General features: G+C 32.5%; 2 protein-coding genes across 3 annotated transcripts; both read left to right on the plus strand.

The window, feature by feature from the left end:
- Window positions 1–471: 471 nt before the first annotated feature.
- Window positions 472–11,664, plus strand: LOC124494561 (uncharacterized). Of its 2 annotated transcripts, XM_075729713.1 has the most exons (5): window positions 472–843; window positions 1,300–1,852; window positions 9,542–10,106; window positions 10,165–10,443; window positions 10,507–11,664. In XM_075729713.1, the coding sequence occupies exons 2-5, from the start codon at window positions 1,457–1,459 to the stop codon at window positions 10,707–10,709; spliced, it is 1,443 nt and encodes a 480-aa protein (XP_075585828.1). In that variant the 5' UTR covers window positions 472–843; window positions 1,300–1,456; the 3' UTR covers window positions 10,710–11,664. The 2 variants fall into 2 exon arrangements, with proteins under 2 accessions (XP_075585828.1, XP_046913704.2); XM_047057748.2 differs by lacking the exon at window positions 1,300–1,852 and having other exon boundaries at window positions 690–843; window positions 10,507–11,075.
- A 262-nt stretch (window positions 11,665–11,926) lies between these two features.
- Window positions 11,927–15,862, plus strand: LOC124495281 (uncharacterized). The gene is made up of 7 exons (XM_047058629.2): window positions 11,927–12,248; window positions 12,355–12,472; window positions 12,538–13,999; window positions 14,059–14,671; window positions 14,732–14,909; window positions 14,960–15,396; window positions 15,456–15,862. The coding sequence occupies exons 1-7, from the start codon at window positions 12,114–12,116 to the stop codon at window positions 15,606–15,608; spliced, it is 3,096 nt and encodes a 1,031-aa protein (XP_046914585.2). The 5' UTR covers window positions 11,927–12,113; the 3' UTR covers window positions 15,609–15,862.
- The last annotated feature ends 677 nt before the right edge of the window (window positions 15,863–16,539 follow it).

Raw genomic sequence — 16,539 nt, forward strand, 5'->3', positions numbered from 1 at the left:
ACTTCCCGCACACAATCGAGGAGGGAGTGAACAATTTTTTTTTGTATATTTTGGAGCAGGGGGTTTAATTGTGTGTATACGAGACTCTAACGATGATGCGCATGCACAAAAAAAAAACCGAACGGACAAAAGAAAAACGCTGAGGAATGTGGAAAATTGAGTACGTGTACACTGTGTGATAGTATACAAGGAGGGTGATGATTGACCGGATACAACTACATAGGGTATTCATATATGTAACATAACATGGTATTTATTCCACCTGTCCACCCTACAAAGAGGCTGTCGTCTCAACTTTACAAACTACCACTACTTGTATAGGGTGTCGTAGGAGTTTTTCAAATATCCAATTGCTAGTAGTATTGATATGATCATCATATAAGTAATATAATGATGATAGTTACCGCGCGCGTTGGCCGCGGCCAAACTTGTCTTAAATCATATATATCATCTCCTCTTCTATTTTATTTCATACTCTGTATGCTTTTTGGATTGTGTGTAGTCGTCTTTATTCATATATCCATACATATGTTCTTCTGTATATTATATATTTGTTTTAATTTAATGTTTTAAGTTCATCATCATCATGATCATAAGAACTGAATGCTCCCATCATCCATCTAGCCGTCGATAGAATCGAATCTATCACTGTCGTTATATATTTGTGAATATGTGTATTTCAGTCACAAATTGTTCAACTCGGGCGCCAATAACCCGACCAAACAGCAACATCTTTATATACATCTGTTTGTTGGCCAACTAAAATCAACTTACTAAAAATTTTCCTTAAGAATCGATATGAATGTAGATAGTGGCTATTGAATGAATAAAACAACAATCTCTGTAAGTTTGTCAAACTCTAAAATTCATTGTTCTATCGACCGGCTCTATACAGCCAATGTCGGTCATTTTCGACTAGTTCAAATTGTGCACGATCCTTATCCAATTTCAAACAATTATTGTCAACACGTGCATTGCATCAACCAAGCCATCCAATTTGCCATCCCAAAAGTGTGAATCCTACATTCGATTTTTTTGGAATCGTCCATCGTTTGTTTTTTTTTTTGGTTTAATTTCTCGCGTTTATTTGAATCGATTCTTGTTTGCTATGTAAAATTTTGACATGGATCAAAAATCATCTAGAATAATCAAGTCAAACAAATTTTTTTACCATCAGTATCTTTTGTTGTTGTCATATCATCAGCTCTATAATTGCCAGGATGATTGTTGAATGCTATTTGAAATCAAGATTATCCTAAAAAATTCTGCTTATTTTTGTTTTTATTTTCGTTGATGTAGATGTGTGTGTGTGTGTGTGTTTATGCCCACATCTGGCATCGATTAGCTCATTTTGTTCATATTGATTCACCATATTATCATTGAAATCAATGGTTTAATATTTCCATTGAAAACACCTTGAAAACATTTGGCTTGAAAATCAAAATTCGAAACAATTATGGAAATGTCATCCAACTTATACGAGTCGACATCGATGTCATCGACATCGAGATTAAAATGGAAATGTCTGCATCGATCTAAAAACAGACCAGGCTATAGCTTAAAACCAACAACTATTATTCACAAGCAGCAATCTCTAAATAGTGATTCATCAACATGGACATTAAATGGTTCCATAGATAAAAGACATACACATCATTGTGTTCGATCATCATCCTCATTATCGATGCCAATTACATATTCAAAGTGTTCATCACAATCGATATTGCTCTCAGATCGGCGATTAATATGGCAATTCATTGTAAATTTGATTCCTATAAAGAATCTATCTTTATTTTTATTGCCGCTTTTGATGATAATTATAATCGCCACGACGACAGTATCGACCGAAAAGGCAAGTCAATTTTTATTTTTGCTTTCATTTTTCTCTTCAAATCGATGGATGTGTACATCTCATAATTACATTGATGCTAAAAGGCTTGTTTACTTTGATCGTGTGTGTGTGTGTGTGTATTTTGTATGTTGATATCCTCATTTTGATATAATCGATTTAGATTTTTTTTTTTGATTTGATTTTTATTTTAGTCATTGAATTTTCCAACTATAGATTATTGAGAGTTATAAATGACATGTTAATCAAAATGAAAAAATCATTCTGTCGAAATCATATCACACATACATCAAGTGGTCTTGTTTGTCAGTCGCCATTTTATATTTGATATCCTTATTTAGACATTACAAGCAAAAAGATGCCAGGAGAAAATGTCCTAGGTCACCCATCATCGTCATCATCATCTTATCCAATGAAAAAAAAGACATAGCACACAGAATTACTGTTGAAGATGTCGTTATGGTAGTCATCGACAAGTTTGTATATGTCGAACAACATCGAAACGAAATCGATAATGAAAAGAACGTAAAAACGTGACAATTGTTTACAAAATTCGGATATTATCATCATTCTATAATGATGATGATTCATCGTCCTTGATCCAAATTTTGATTTATCTGTCTATTTTTATGAACATACTAACTATAACGATCAAATGGCACGACAAACTAGGTCCTAGACTAGTGAATCTTTTTTTATCCATTATCAACTTGGTCTGAATAGAATGAATGACCAGTATTTCGAATCTTTTTTTTTATTCAAGCTTCTTAATCTCTATTTTTTTTGTAGTTAGCCGGTTTTTTCTTTGTTGTTTTTTAAGCTGACAGTTTTTTTTTATTATCACCACTTTTTTTCTCTGATATCTCATCTTTTCTTGCCGACACTATATTTCACATTTTTTATATTTTTTGATATTATAGTTGACATGGTAATGGTAATACTTTTATATTTACCAGTAGCAACCAATGAAAAATCAAAAGATTTTTTTTTTTGATTTTTCCTATCTATTCTTTGTTCATCTTTGGAAAAAATTGTGTTATATTCGTTTGAAATCAATAAATAAATTGAGCGATTGATGGAACAGCTGCTAAATTGAATGGTTGATTAATTAATTTAGAGAAATGACTGTGTAGCCATTGAATTTGGAACTGTTTCTAAACTGCTATGAAACGTCAAAAGAATTCATTGTCCGTTGACATCTGTTTTTATTTAAAAAGTCACATCTAATCAGTTTTGTCGTTACTGTTATTGGGAAAACATCCTCTCGATGATTTTTTTTCAGTCCTAATTTAAGTGTTAAAATAATTTCCTTTTTTTTCGTTGATTGAACCTCAACAAATAGTCTATATGTTCGTTAGTTGTCCGGCGGACAACATCAAAAGTATGCAATGTGCTGGACACATTGATTGTTTGATTTTCCAAATGTGGCCATAGGCCATGAGTCTGTTTTTCTACACTATAGTGAAGCTTCAGCTTTGAAAAAGCTTTTAACCTACAGGAAAAACCAAACTGACCATAAGGACTGTTAATTTGTCTGTATGGCTCAAGTGAGCCTTAAACTATACCGGCTGGTGGCCATCATAATCATCTGCCTCAATGTTAGTGCTGTTTTTAAGACACACACACACACACAAAAGGTTGGCAGAATTTTTCAATTAGAAACGCAGATCCAAATCCAAACAAACAATAAATATGGTAAATCACGATGATTACAAACCAAAACGAATATCGGTTAAATTATGACCATGTGTTTATCTATAGTAAAGCTAATGTTCAATTCTATATGGGCTGGTTTCTTTTTTAAACATGAATATTTTAAAAATTCTAGACAATGAGTCGAAAATAAGATTGTGATGAATTGATTCGTGAATTGATGGGGATTAAATTTTTTCTTGTTTTAAAGTTAAATTTGACACTATACAACTGAAATGACTTACTCAATCTTGATCCATGTATCCAAGATTGTGATCTGTGAAACTCACTTTCTTTAGTTTTTTATTATTATGTCATCATCATCATCATCATCATGTCTATAAACGTAAGAACGTTTCATTAAGTTCGTTCACATTTTCCGTTTTTTTTGGTGCCATGATTTTTGTCGCCTTTTATGTGTGATGGAATATAATCTATAGTTGATGTGTGTGTGTGTGTGTGTCGGTCGATATCAATGCCCATAAATCATGATGACGGTTTGTGTGGCTCTTATAAGTTGGATTTTTTTTCTGTTTGATACTCATTTTCGATGATAAAATATCTTCGCACAATGTCATGAAACAAGTAACTCTGTATAGTAGCATTTTTAAGACTAAAATCCTTAGTACTATCATCAAACTCATGGAATGCATAGAATCGTAAAAGGGTTGAACTTTTTTTCTTTACTTTTTTACTCTTCTTTTACGGTTAATTCTTCTCATGGTCTAAAAGTTTTCCAAGTTTTTTTTATGAATAAGACAAAACTATCATATGTAAATATTTTATTCTTGATGATGATGATAATAATGATGAGATTTGTCTACCTGATTTGTGGAAATGTGTAAACCTATACATTGTGGCTCATTTATTATATTTGATGATAATCGTCAGACTGGAAAAAAACAAATTGCATTCTATTCATTTATTTGCTTTACTCACCAAGCCTTATTTATCCAGCTGATGCTTTATGTTGCCAATAAGATGTGTAATCATTTTATGTCCATAATCAATGATGAGCATATAAGTCATCGGCCGTCCTTTATGATTTATATCTCGTTTAATTTTCTAATATGATCATGATCAAGATAAACAAGGGACTGGTTTTTGTATTAAAAGAATCTTAGAAAGTTCTATTGGCTTGATTTTCTGTCAAAAAAAAGAATTTACATAATCGATCATATTTGTGTGGCCATGATCGAATACATCATTCGAATGATTCTTGTTGTATTTTTTGCTGCTTCGAATTTTTTGCAAATCTCGTCGGTATTAATTTCATAGTCACAACAATGATGATGTCATTATGACTCTAATGCATGTTGCTGCTTTTGTTGACATTTTTTCCATTAGCTATTCATTTATCTCACTGGCTTATCGTTTGTTTAGCTGTTTTTTTGTTGTTGTTGTTGTTGATTGCATAAATGTTTCCTTCCGTTTCGGATTGATTTGATCATTTAGATGTGGTAAAGATGCAAGATGATGATGGTTGTGTATTGTCTATATCAATAGAACATGTCCGGGTCAAACATATGTCCATTTTAGCTTTGACCCTAAATGCTTTTAACATTACTGTTTAAATTTTCCTCACTCAAAGACATCTTGGATCGCCACCGTTGTTTGTAGTCGTGTGTCCTGTTTTTGTTATTGTCGTTCATATAACAACGACAAAAACTGCAAGCAGATGGTTCTTGGCCATTTGACCTTTTACTTCATTCAGTGCATCCACCCACTTGCCCTGTTTATGTGAATAGAACAACAACTTTTGAATAGCTAAAATATTCCCGAATGGTATCCACTATTTTCCATTCTTGGATAAGTCTTTTGCTGACACGAAATATTAAAAAAATTTAGTATTCATTCTAGAAAAAATCGTAGGTGATTTTCTTTAGATTCCAAAAACATTACACAATCTTTATATAACTATAAACAGAATTCTTATTCTTATTGCTTCAATGAAAAAAAAAATGATTCATATGATGAAATCGTTAAAATCAAAGTTATAACATCCAATTTTAAAGCTTCTTTCAAGGCTTTCTGAGTGAATCTTTCTATAGAAGCTGGCCATTCAAAAACATCAAATTCCATTTCAATCATGAATGTATTTTTTTTCTTGTCACATTAATTCTGTTGCAACCAGTTGAATTCTTTCGTAAGACGTTGGCCAATGGCCATCGTTGTTAAGATTGTTGCTTGACATGTTTAAATATGATGGGTAATGATGCTTGCATCTTGATGACTTTTTTGTGGCCTATTATTAGCATTATATACACACAACATAAGCACATCTTTGTGTGTATAAAAGTTAATTCATTATGAATGCAATATCATTGATAATGATACTGATGATATAAATGGTCATTTTTGGTCTGATTCAAATGATTCTGAATTCAAAACTAATGTTTTAGTATCGGAGTGTATGTGATAATCATCGAGGAACAATGTTTGAAAAAAATTCATGCATAAATTCGTCGCAAATCATTTAATGTTTTATCTATTTGTGAAAATAAATAAAGAATATAATGAATTTTTTAGCAACTTTTTTCTTGTAAAAACTACAAACGATTGTTCCTTTGTCGATTCAATTTTATCGATTCAAGTTACTGTGGTTGGTGTGTGTGTGTATATTTGTTGAAACAAAGAATTTATTTTCATTTATTCCTGTAAAACTTGAGAAAATACACTGTGTCTATTACAGTGAACAACTGATATATATGTGGTGATTTTTTTCCTTCGTTCATCTCATTGACGCCCAAACGATCGACCAGAAAAAGAACAGAAAATCCCGTAGCCTTGTGAGAGACTATATCTGGAACAATTCCACAAATGAGAAATGATAATAATAGTAATAATTATGGCTGCAACTTTTTTTTCGGACAAACATTTAACATGAATGGATCGATCTTCATATAAATTTCTGTAATGCCTGATCTCTATACGCTATTTTATGGTTCTTAAAATTTCATTGATTTTTTTCTCTTATTTGTTTTGTTTCTTTTTGTCTCTAATGAGATTCAACTAATTTTAATTTTGCCTCGAAACTTGTCTACTTCAAAATTTGCTTATTCATTTGTGATCTTTTGGTCAACTAACTAAGTCGATTGAACTAATATATTAAATGACACATCTAGGCCATTGTAGGAGTCCTTTTGTGTGGAAATTTACACTGTCTATCGGGCTCTTGATATGATGGTTTTTGAAACTTTTGCCGAAAGGTGTGTCGGTGTTGACAATGAACCAAAATAAAATAAAATAAAAAATACAAGCTGTCCTTTTACCTCAATATCCTGAGAAATTATGGTTTTTCACTTGCAAATATTGTGAATGCCGACACATTTTTTTTCACTCCATGGGTGTTGGTGCCAACAAGTCGAATGGACAAAAATTTTTCTCTTTTTTATATTCTCTTCGTTAAATTGTCTATATTTTTTTTTTGACTATTACCACCCTACATGAGTGTCTTTCAATCTTTTCTTTTGTCTCCAACAAATATTGAAATCGAAATCAATAGGAAACAACGGAAAAGCATAGGAACAAATGAGTCGATAACGAATTCGTCAGTCATCATCATATATAATAATCGACTTTCAAGTCGATCCATTCTAATTCACACATAAATGCACACACACACACAAAGTTTCAAATATGTGGACATACATTTATATGGAATATATTAAGCAGATCCAATTTGAAAAGTTGTCGTTCTCCAAAATCGAAATGGTCATTTCCAATTTAATAAGTTAATACATTTCATCTATGTTGCCCGTGTGTGTGTGTGTTTGTGTGATCAGAATGGCTGATGACTTTGTTTTTCACTGGTCATCGCTGTAAATTTGGACAATTTATTTATTTTTTTGTTTGTGTTAAAGTTCCATTTCGGCTTATTGTTGATTTTCAGCCATCTTTTTTTAGACAAGATTAAATACCCCGGAATTATTCTAGGATCCCTGATTACAAATGTTTAATTGGCTAAGTTAGTTTTTTAACTTAAAAATAGTTTGATGACCGTAGGTCGTTTGTTTTTTTATCCCTTTGTTCTCCAATCGTAATAAATTATTATCAACCCTGTCAGTGTCTTTGTTGATTTAGTGGGCTGATGTTATAATTGCATATTTTATCTGATTAAAATAATCTTTTTGTCTCTGGTCAAGGAAACATTATAGACAGGCAAAGTTAAATTGAAGTTTTGAGAGCCATATTTGCTTATTTAATATTGTCATCCAAATTTCAAATTTTATGATTTAGCATACATTATGCAACAGATTTTGTTGATCATATCCTTGTTTGTCTATTTCATTGCATCCACATTATTGATTAAATTGAAGCAATAATCATCGAGATATTGTGTGTTTGGTGGATAGCTCAAATTATTGATATCATAAAACAGTGACCTAAACCGATGACGTTGTATAGTGCCAATTTTATGATTGATATTAATAATGCCTCTATTAAAATTAGATGGAGTTATATTAATTTATCTTGTTCAATATTTTTTGCCAATACGATTCTTGAAATCAAATCAAACTCATTGAATTTAATTTTAGGTTTGATTTAGTGATTTTTTTTTATTATGGAAAGTTCGCAAAGTTTATGACATTTGGTTAATCAAATTTTGTTGTGTATAAACACGAATCCAATCAATGTTAAATTTACAATCCTTCTATAACCTAATTTTTCCATGCATGATGGTGATGATCATTATAGATTTAAACTTCAATGAAATAAATGACCATTTATTCGATCTTTCCTACTAATCCCAATCGATCTACCGAAATTTTTTTTTAATCTAACGATCCATTAGTTTTTCATCTTTTTCCATATCGATTGTATAAAATTTATACATTTCCGCATATTTTTTCATTCAAAATCAAATATTGAATAGAATCGATGTTTTTTTTGTCGATTATTTATTTAAATATTTGATCCATTACGCATGTAGATTATAATTTGTATCGATCAAATATAGTGACAGCAATGTCTTGATGTGTCGATTTTTTTTTGGCTGAGCATTCAATATTTTTTTTTTTTGAATTTTCACATCTTTACTGTCCTTGCAAACGATTGTGGATAACTAGAATTTCTTTTTCTCACATTTTTTATGTTTGTTTCCTTCATGTGTGTGTGTGTGTGTTTGGATTACTTTCGCTTTCTGGCCAGAAAAGGAAACTTGCCTTTTTGGATTTGCCAAAAAAAAAGAACAAAAAAATTTGTTTCTGTTTCTCGATTTGTTTGATTTATTCCAGTACCATTTATGTATGCATGCATGCCCATGGTAGATGAGTGTTCGATTCCTATTTATTTATGATTTTAAAATCAAAAGAAACTATTTGAATAGTTTGGGGTTTATAATATATACTCGATAAACAAGTTCAAGCCAATTTTTTTTGTATTGTATTTAGCTTGTTCACTATATATATAAGTGAAAGAGCTATTTGTTAGTTGTTGGTTTTTTATAGTTTGATTGTAATCATCGCCGCATTTGCCATCTTGATGGATGCTAAAAGCTTCGTAGCATAATAGTTGACATACGATACAACAAAGTGACTGGCTTGCAAGTTTGATTCATATCGAAACTATAGATGAAGCTCTTATTCTGTTCATGACTATTATTAGCCAAAATGTTTATGGATTCAAAAGAAGAACTACCGATCAACCGAAATTCAATTGATAGATAGATGAACATTTTTCGATTCGTTAATAAATTATAATCCCACTGTTGATGATGTGTCTATGTGGCGGATGGATTCCATAGAATTTCGAATGATTTTCACTTAATATTCACTTCATTGGCATAACCCATAATAAAGGACAAATCGAATTATTCAATTAGATTAGATTATCGTTTTTATGTAATTATGATGATATGATCATAGAATATTGAATATTTGTATTTTTTTTTATTGAAATTTGATCAGGAAACGATCATTATTATTGCCATTAGAAACAATGGGATTCTATTCGATTAACTAATTTTTCCTTTGCATTTTGATTGTTGAACAATTATAGGCTCATTACGACAATTATCCATCAATGATCGGCCGATCATCATCTATTCGTCGCAATCACCATCATGACCTGAATATCGATAATAATGGCGAAAGTTTCTCATCGTTTCTTCCTACATCAACCGATTTTCGAAATAAAAACCCTAACGAAAAACGTGGAGGACATAATAGCAAACAAGATGATCCTTTTTTGGACATTGCCGAAGGTAGTGGACACCATCGGAATCCAAACAATCCAAATGAAGATGAAGAAGATGATGATGATGATCTTGAAATTGATGGCTCCGGAGCTGCTGACTCGATCAATGATAAACAATCATCTACGACAACATCCACATCGACGTCCACGACAACATCGACAACAACTACTACAACAACGACGACCACGACTACAACCATGAAGCCTATTGTAACGTCCCAGAAATCATCCACATCAACTACAGTCTACAGTTCTTCACCAATGACGCCCAAATCTAAAGTTTGCAAAACTCCTATCGATGATGAAGATTTGGAAGGATCTGGTGATTGTGTTGATAATAATGATGACGGTATAGAAGGCTCTGGAGGTAAGATGGGAATTTTCATCTATGAATAAAATTATTTAATCTATTGTATATGATTTAGCTTCCAATATAGATCAAGAATCCGTAGTTGTGCCTAGCAGCAGCAGCACTACAGAATCATCAATTGTAGAAATTCCCTCATGGACAACATCGACCATACGTCCTCTGACTACGTCATCATCAACTACTACGACCACAACAACCAGTCAGCCACCACCAATGATGACGCCAAGTATTGATGATGTCGAATTTCCAGATTATGTTACACCTCCGAAATATATTCCCCCGCGTACGCCATCAGCTTCGGCATCATTCTTTGCTCGACCTGGAATCCTTGCAGGTATGTTTTTGTATCGTATTTTTTTTGAAACCTTACCTAACTTTCTTTCTTTGGTAAAAATAGCTGTCATCGGTGGGACTGTGGTCGGATTATTGTGTGCCATTCTGATGGTTATGTTTATCGTATATCGAATGCGTAAAAAAGATGAAGGCAGCTATCCAATTGATAAAACGACCATAACAAAAACCTATCGTGCTGCCCATAATCATCATCATCATCATGTAAATCATCATCATCCTCTTCATAGTAACAAACAATATGCGTAATCAATCCATCATTCAATCGGATGATTGATTTTTATTGTGATGCTTATAGCACACGATGAAAAACCATTTAATAGTGATGAGCCCTGTAATAATTTTCATTAATACAATGTGACAATTTTCATGCACACACTGTCATTGTGATATGGTTACTCCCCACTTCGATGAATATCATACATAAATACACAAAAACAAACATGGATGACAATTCCTTGTATTTCATTTTTTTTCGTTTCAATACAAGCAAACATTGGCTCCTTATTATCATTCACATTTATTTATTACCATGATCCAGAAAAAATTGTGGGGATAAAATAGGATCTGTTCACGAACATACGGGACTACTATTGATATTAAAAAAAAAAAAAATTTTATCAATTTTAATACGTATCATCAATGTGGCTCAGAAACGAAACCATATTTCTTGTTATTACTTGATTATGTTCCATTCGATTGTTTCATTGAATGGCCATATGTATTGTGTATTTTATAAGACAATATTTTCCTATTCATTTGTACATATATCTATTTAAACATTCAACATCTTTTTATTTTGTTTTTTTACTGATCATTTTTCTCTTTGCTTCCATTCACATCATATATGCAAAAAAAAAACGAAATTCGTCGAGCTATTTAGATACATTTTATTCTGATCTTTTTGTTCATATAAATGATCGAAACCATTTTATATTTGTAACTATCTTTATTGATAATATTTGCACAAAATAAGTATTCATAAGTATTTGTCTTTTTTTTTTTTTTTTTTTTTTTTTTTTTGCTAAACTAACACAAACAAAGATATGAATCTTATTGTATTTATGTGTGGGCGTGTTTGTACATGTGTGTCTGTGTGTGTGTGTGTGTGTGGGTGGGTGTAAATATCATTCAAATCATTCTTGATTGATTCGAAATAAATAATAAATAAATAAATGTATTTTTTCATTGCCATATTTGAAAATGATGAGTTTTGAATTTTTTATTCTTTTTTGATTTTTTTTTTTTGTATGAAATCATATTTCATTTTTTTTATGCACGTGGTGCCATCTATTATCGAAATATTTTCTACCAAACGTTTATTATGACGGGCCATTTATATGCATAAAGAATGTTTTTCGCATGCGCATAGTTATATTTTTCTTGTTAAATTCTTTTTTTCTCTCCCTTGTTCATCTTTTTTTTTTATTTTTTTTTTCGTGTTTATAACAGCTGCCGTTGCTGCCACTGTGTGTGTATATGTGTGTGTGTGTGTGTGTGGTTGGGACCTTTAGTCATTATTGATTTTTAGAATTTCGCTACGTTTCATCAGATTGGTTGACAATATATATCGATTTTCGATTTTTATTTACATCATCATCATCATCATTGTCAAGATTTTCATTTCATTTTAAATCATAGATTCAGATCATAATGGATCATTCTACAACATCCGGAGGAGATGAAAAAGCACCTTCATCACCATCTGATGCAATTATATCGGATCTTATTACAGTAACAATCAAAACAATTGATTCAAAAAATTATCAATTTCAAGTTGAAAATGATGTAAGTGTTTTTTTAATTCTTTCGTAATTAATAATTTTATACATATCATCATTTATGTTTTCGATATTGATTTTTACTTTCATTTCGATGATTATTGTTCACCTAGATTAAAATTCGGGCATTCAAGGAAAAAATTTCATCCACTCTCAATATTGAACCAGAAAGCCAGAGAATGATTTTTTGTGGCCGTGTATTAGCCGATGATAAAACTTTCAAAGATTATAGTATGTCCTATCATCCATTCTTATTGTCCAATATATTAAATTGACTCTTGTTACATTCTTTACAGAGATTGACAACGGTAAAGTGATTCATCTGGTCAAACGTGCTCCACCACCCAAAAACGATACAGCCAATAATAGTTCAAATGGCCAAAATAATAATCAGCAACAAAACGAACGAAATCGTTCTAGATTTCAAAGTTTTCGTTCCGATGATGGTTCATCGGTTTTCATGGGCTCCTTTCCAACGGAACCATCCAATATTATCAATCAAGTCATGCGACAATTGTTCTCCCAACGTCCAGGCTCAGATAGTTCTAATGAATCGAACGCATCTGATTCAGCGGTCGGAGCAACATCTTCGCCAAGTGGAGCAGGTGGAAGAAATGCCGCATCGTCAAATATCCGAGCTCGATTCAATCATATTCGTCAGCTGCTTGGTTATGTTGAAACCAATTTTCAGATCTTGCAAGATCCCTCACATCTCCCAAGAGGGAATCAGATGAATGCGTTTGGCGATAATCAATCAATCACATTGGCGGATTATGCACGCTGCTTTTCTGATGTTATTTCTTATATGGATCGTCTGAAACCTTACCTCGAAACATGGATTCGATCATTAACTCCAGAAGAACAGAACGATTCAAGCACCAATAATATTGATAGACAATCTCAGAATAATTTTTCTATCATTATGCGAATCGTTCACCATTTATCACACGTATTTCATTCGTTGACTGATTTATCTATCAATCCGAACGATGCTAATTCGCCAATCACCTTGAATGTTTTAGGATCACCACATCAACAACAACAAGCTTCTAACGTCGATACACATTTTACCATAACTGCCAGCGCTTCAAACGTTAATGACGATCCTAATGCATCTGCTACCGCTACCACTAATACGAATCAGAATCAAAATAATTCTACTACAGAAACAGATTCGGAAAACGTTCAGCAAAGAAACTCAAATTCTTCAAGTCCATCTAATGAATTTGTTTCTCCTCCTGTACCAAGTGGTGATAATCGTCTGCCGACTAATGCAGCTCCAAGTAACAATAATTCAATGTTCAGATCATTAGGATCGATTCCCGGAAGTGTTTTTGTAGCACAATCACCCATATTGCTAATGGAAGTCGATGCAACAATTGATGGACATAGTACAAACCTCGGAACTCGTGCGATTCGTAATTTTTCGATTTCAGATTTAAATGTCAGTTTCAATGATTTAATTAATAATGCAAGTAATGTTGCGTTCAATGCAATGAACCAAAACCCAAATACCAATCCAATCGAGCCACAATCACAGCAAGATAGTGCCAATGGCATCAACACAACAGCACAGTTTTCAAATCCTCCTGTGGATTCAGATGAAGCTCCTACAGGTGAATCGAATCCAAACTCTTCGGCTGCCGCTACTACCGGCACAATAAATAATAACGGTAGTTCGAATCAAAACAATTCAAATAATCCAATGGTCAATCCATTGCAATTGTTTTCGGCTCGTTTTGATCCATTCTTAAATTGGTAAGAATTTATTTTTACTTATCTATTTTATTAATTTGTTGCATTCAATTGATTCTTAGTAATTCAACCTATACGATGCCCGAGATTCGTTCAGCCACAAATTTTGGTACAATGCCTTTTTCACAACCACTGATGCAAATGTTTGGTCAAAATAATATCATGGGTGACATCCCTAATAACTTTAGATCTTCCGCTCTTAATGGTGAAGATAATGACCTGGGAATTTTGAATTCAATGAGAGAAAGTTTGCTTAATCTCACTCAATTGGATCAAGGTGATTCTCCAACCTCGGACGAAAGTCGGGAATTTTTTGATTTTATCGACTACTTGCTTCGAAGAATCAATCAATTGCCTTCACAGGCTGGTTTACAATTCCAATCGGGTGATCATCAGCAATCGCCTCGAATCCAAGACTATATACGTAATTTAAATCTCTTGAATTCGAATGACGAATCAATGTTGTCGAATATGTTGTCATATTTGTTTCAAAGCCTGAATTTCCAGGATCTGTATCAGATGATAAACTCAAATTTCCGAGATTTTGCCCGTCTTAGACAACATTTACAGCGTGCGATTCGAGTTTTCCTAATGAATAATCATGATGGAACTGATGTTCGTACAGACATTGAAACGATGATTGCCAATCACCCTACACTATTGACCGACATTGTCGTAAGTTTAATATGGCACTTTTAAGATTGACTTTTGATACCATTTTTTCAAATTTTTTAGGCCAAAATGAGACCTGCAACCGGTGTTGATCACGTTGAATCATTCAGGAATTTTGTTCAAGAGACTTTGATTAAATTTTTTAATAAAATTATGCAATCGAATAATGATGAAACCTTCGGGGATGAGCTGACTGATGCTGTTAAATACCTTATGAATGCTTATATTCATTTCTGTGACGGTAAGATTTATTGTTAATCATTATTCAATTATGACTCTTTCCAATTTTAGCTTGTTTTGCTGACCCTTCAAATGCCCGATCTACGCTGATTATGCGTTTCATGACCGAATATGCCGATATTGCTGACCAACGATTCAGAGATTTTCTTACTCAGATCATCACTCAGCGAATCAATAACTGGATAACCACTGATTTTGTTAAGGATAATCAATTGGATGCTGAAATTCAGTCGTACATTGTAAGACGATCATGCAGACAACAAGAACAACAACCCCAGCCAAACAGCGATGGCCCTTCAAATTCGATGGATTCCTTGGAAGATATGGAATTCTCCGATGCCTACAGTGATATGCCACCTTCGACTAGTACTCATTCAATGCATGCAACATCATCTGAACCTCAACGACTGCATCCGCCCACAACGAATCGAATCACAAACAATGAACAAGAATCTGCTGATTGGCAATCAGTCGTCCCGAACGAATGGGTTTGTAGTTTTTTTCGAATGTCTTGAATCTAATTTGATGTATCTTTGATATTAAATAGGTACCAATCATTAAAGAGGATATTCAAAAACAGAAAAACATTGAAAATGATCATCAACCTCCATTCAGTGATGCATACTTAAGTGGAATGTCGAAAAAACGTCGCCTGGAACATGATCAACAACAACAGCAATCAAATAAGCAAATGAAATAAACGATGGACTACATATCGGCATTTGCATTACAAATTCATTCATTGATTCATATAGCCAAATGGATTGTCTTGTTTGTTTTTTCTTTTAATAAAAACCAAAATAAAAATATTACTCACACAATTGGAAATGGACGCCCAAAATAATATACACATGCACACACCTATACACACACACACTTTGACCAGCACAAAGATGATCGTCATATTCATTTTTTGTAGACGTGATTTCAAAAATAAAATAAATTTAAATAAAATATCATTGTAATTTTTAATGGAATCAATTTTGGATCATTGAAAGTTCATTGAATTTCATATATGAAATTCATTTGGCCACTATTTCTATCAGCGTTGTTTTTATTTTTTCTTCTGGTTCGGTTGATATGTTGTCGATTAAAGCTCAGTAATCTCTTTGAATTGGTAATTTTTTTCACGAAAATGGGGAATTCGAATCTTCTTTTTCATTGTAGACAAAATGGCCAAAACTGAACGACAAACGGGCTCTAATAGATAGTGACAAACGAAAAAAAAATCAGATATATCAAGTGTCAAATTAGATTCTAAAAGTTTATATTTATTTCGAATGTATGTTTGGAATTGCAAAGTTGGAATTGTTGAATTTTCAACAACTTTTTTTCTAGTTTAAGTATCCATAGTTTTATATTGCCACTGTATAAATTGACACATTCTTGTGTCTAGCGATTATTTGATTGATAGCATCATTATTTTGAGCTATCTAATTAAAAAAAATATATATATATAGGATGCTCAAGTGGTTGGTCGAGTATTTTTCGTGTGTAAATTGTCAAATGTCGATCAATTACTATATTGAGTAATGATGCTCGGAATTTTAGCTCAAGTGGCTGCCACGACTAACTGGACTAATCAAGACAATTTGTACATTATTTGATACTTGATTATCATCTCTAGTGAA

Source organism: Dermatophagoides farinae, chromosome 3 (genome assembly GCF_024713945.1).
Source record: "Dermatophagoides farinae isolate YC_2012a chromosome 3, ASM2471394v1, whole genome shotgun sequence".
NCBI classification, from domain to species: domain Eukaryota; kingdom Metazoa; phylum Arthropoda; class Arachnida; order Sarcoptiformes; family Pyroglyphidae; genus Dermatophagoides; species Dermatophagoides farinae.

Bases quoted from the DNA above. Each gene is read 5' to 3' on its own strand.
- LOC124494561 (XM_075729713.1), top strand. From the start codon at position 1,457: ATGGAAATGTCATCCAACTTATACGAGTCGACATCGATGTCATCGACA. The intron at 1,853-9,541 runs GCAAGTCAATTT...GAACAATTATAG, and splicing joins CGACAGTATCGACCGAAAAG to GCTCATTACGACAATTATCC. The intron at 10,107-10,164 runs GTAAGATGGGAA...TATATGATTTAG, and splicing joins CGGTATAGAAGGCTCTGGAG to CTTCCAATATAGATCAAGAA.
- LOC124495281 (XM_047058629.2), top strand. From the start codon at position 12,114: ATGGATCATTCTACAACATCCGGAGGAGATGAAAAAGCACCTTCATCA. The intron at 12,473-12,537 runs GTATGTCCTATC...CATTCTTTACAG, and splicing joins TAAAACTTTCAAAGATTATA to AGATTGACAACGGTAAAGTG. The intron at 14,910-14,959 runs GTAAGATTTATT...TTCCAATTTTAG, and splicing joins TTATATTCATTTCTGTGACG to CTTGTTTTGCTGACCCTTCA.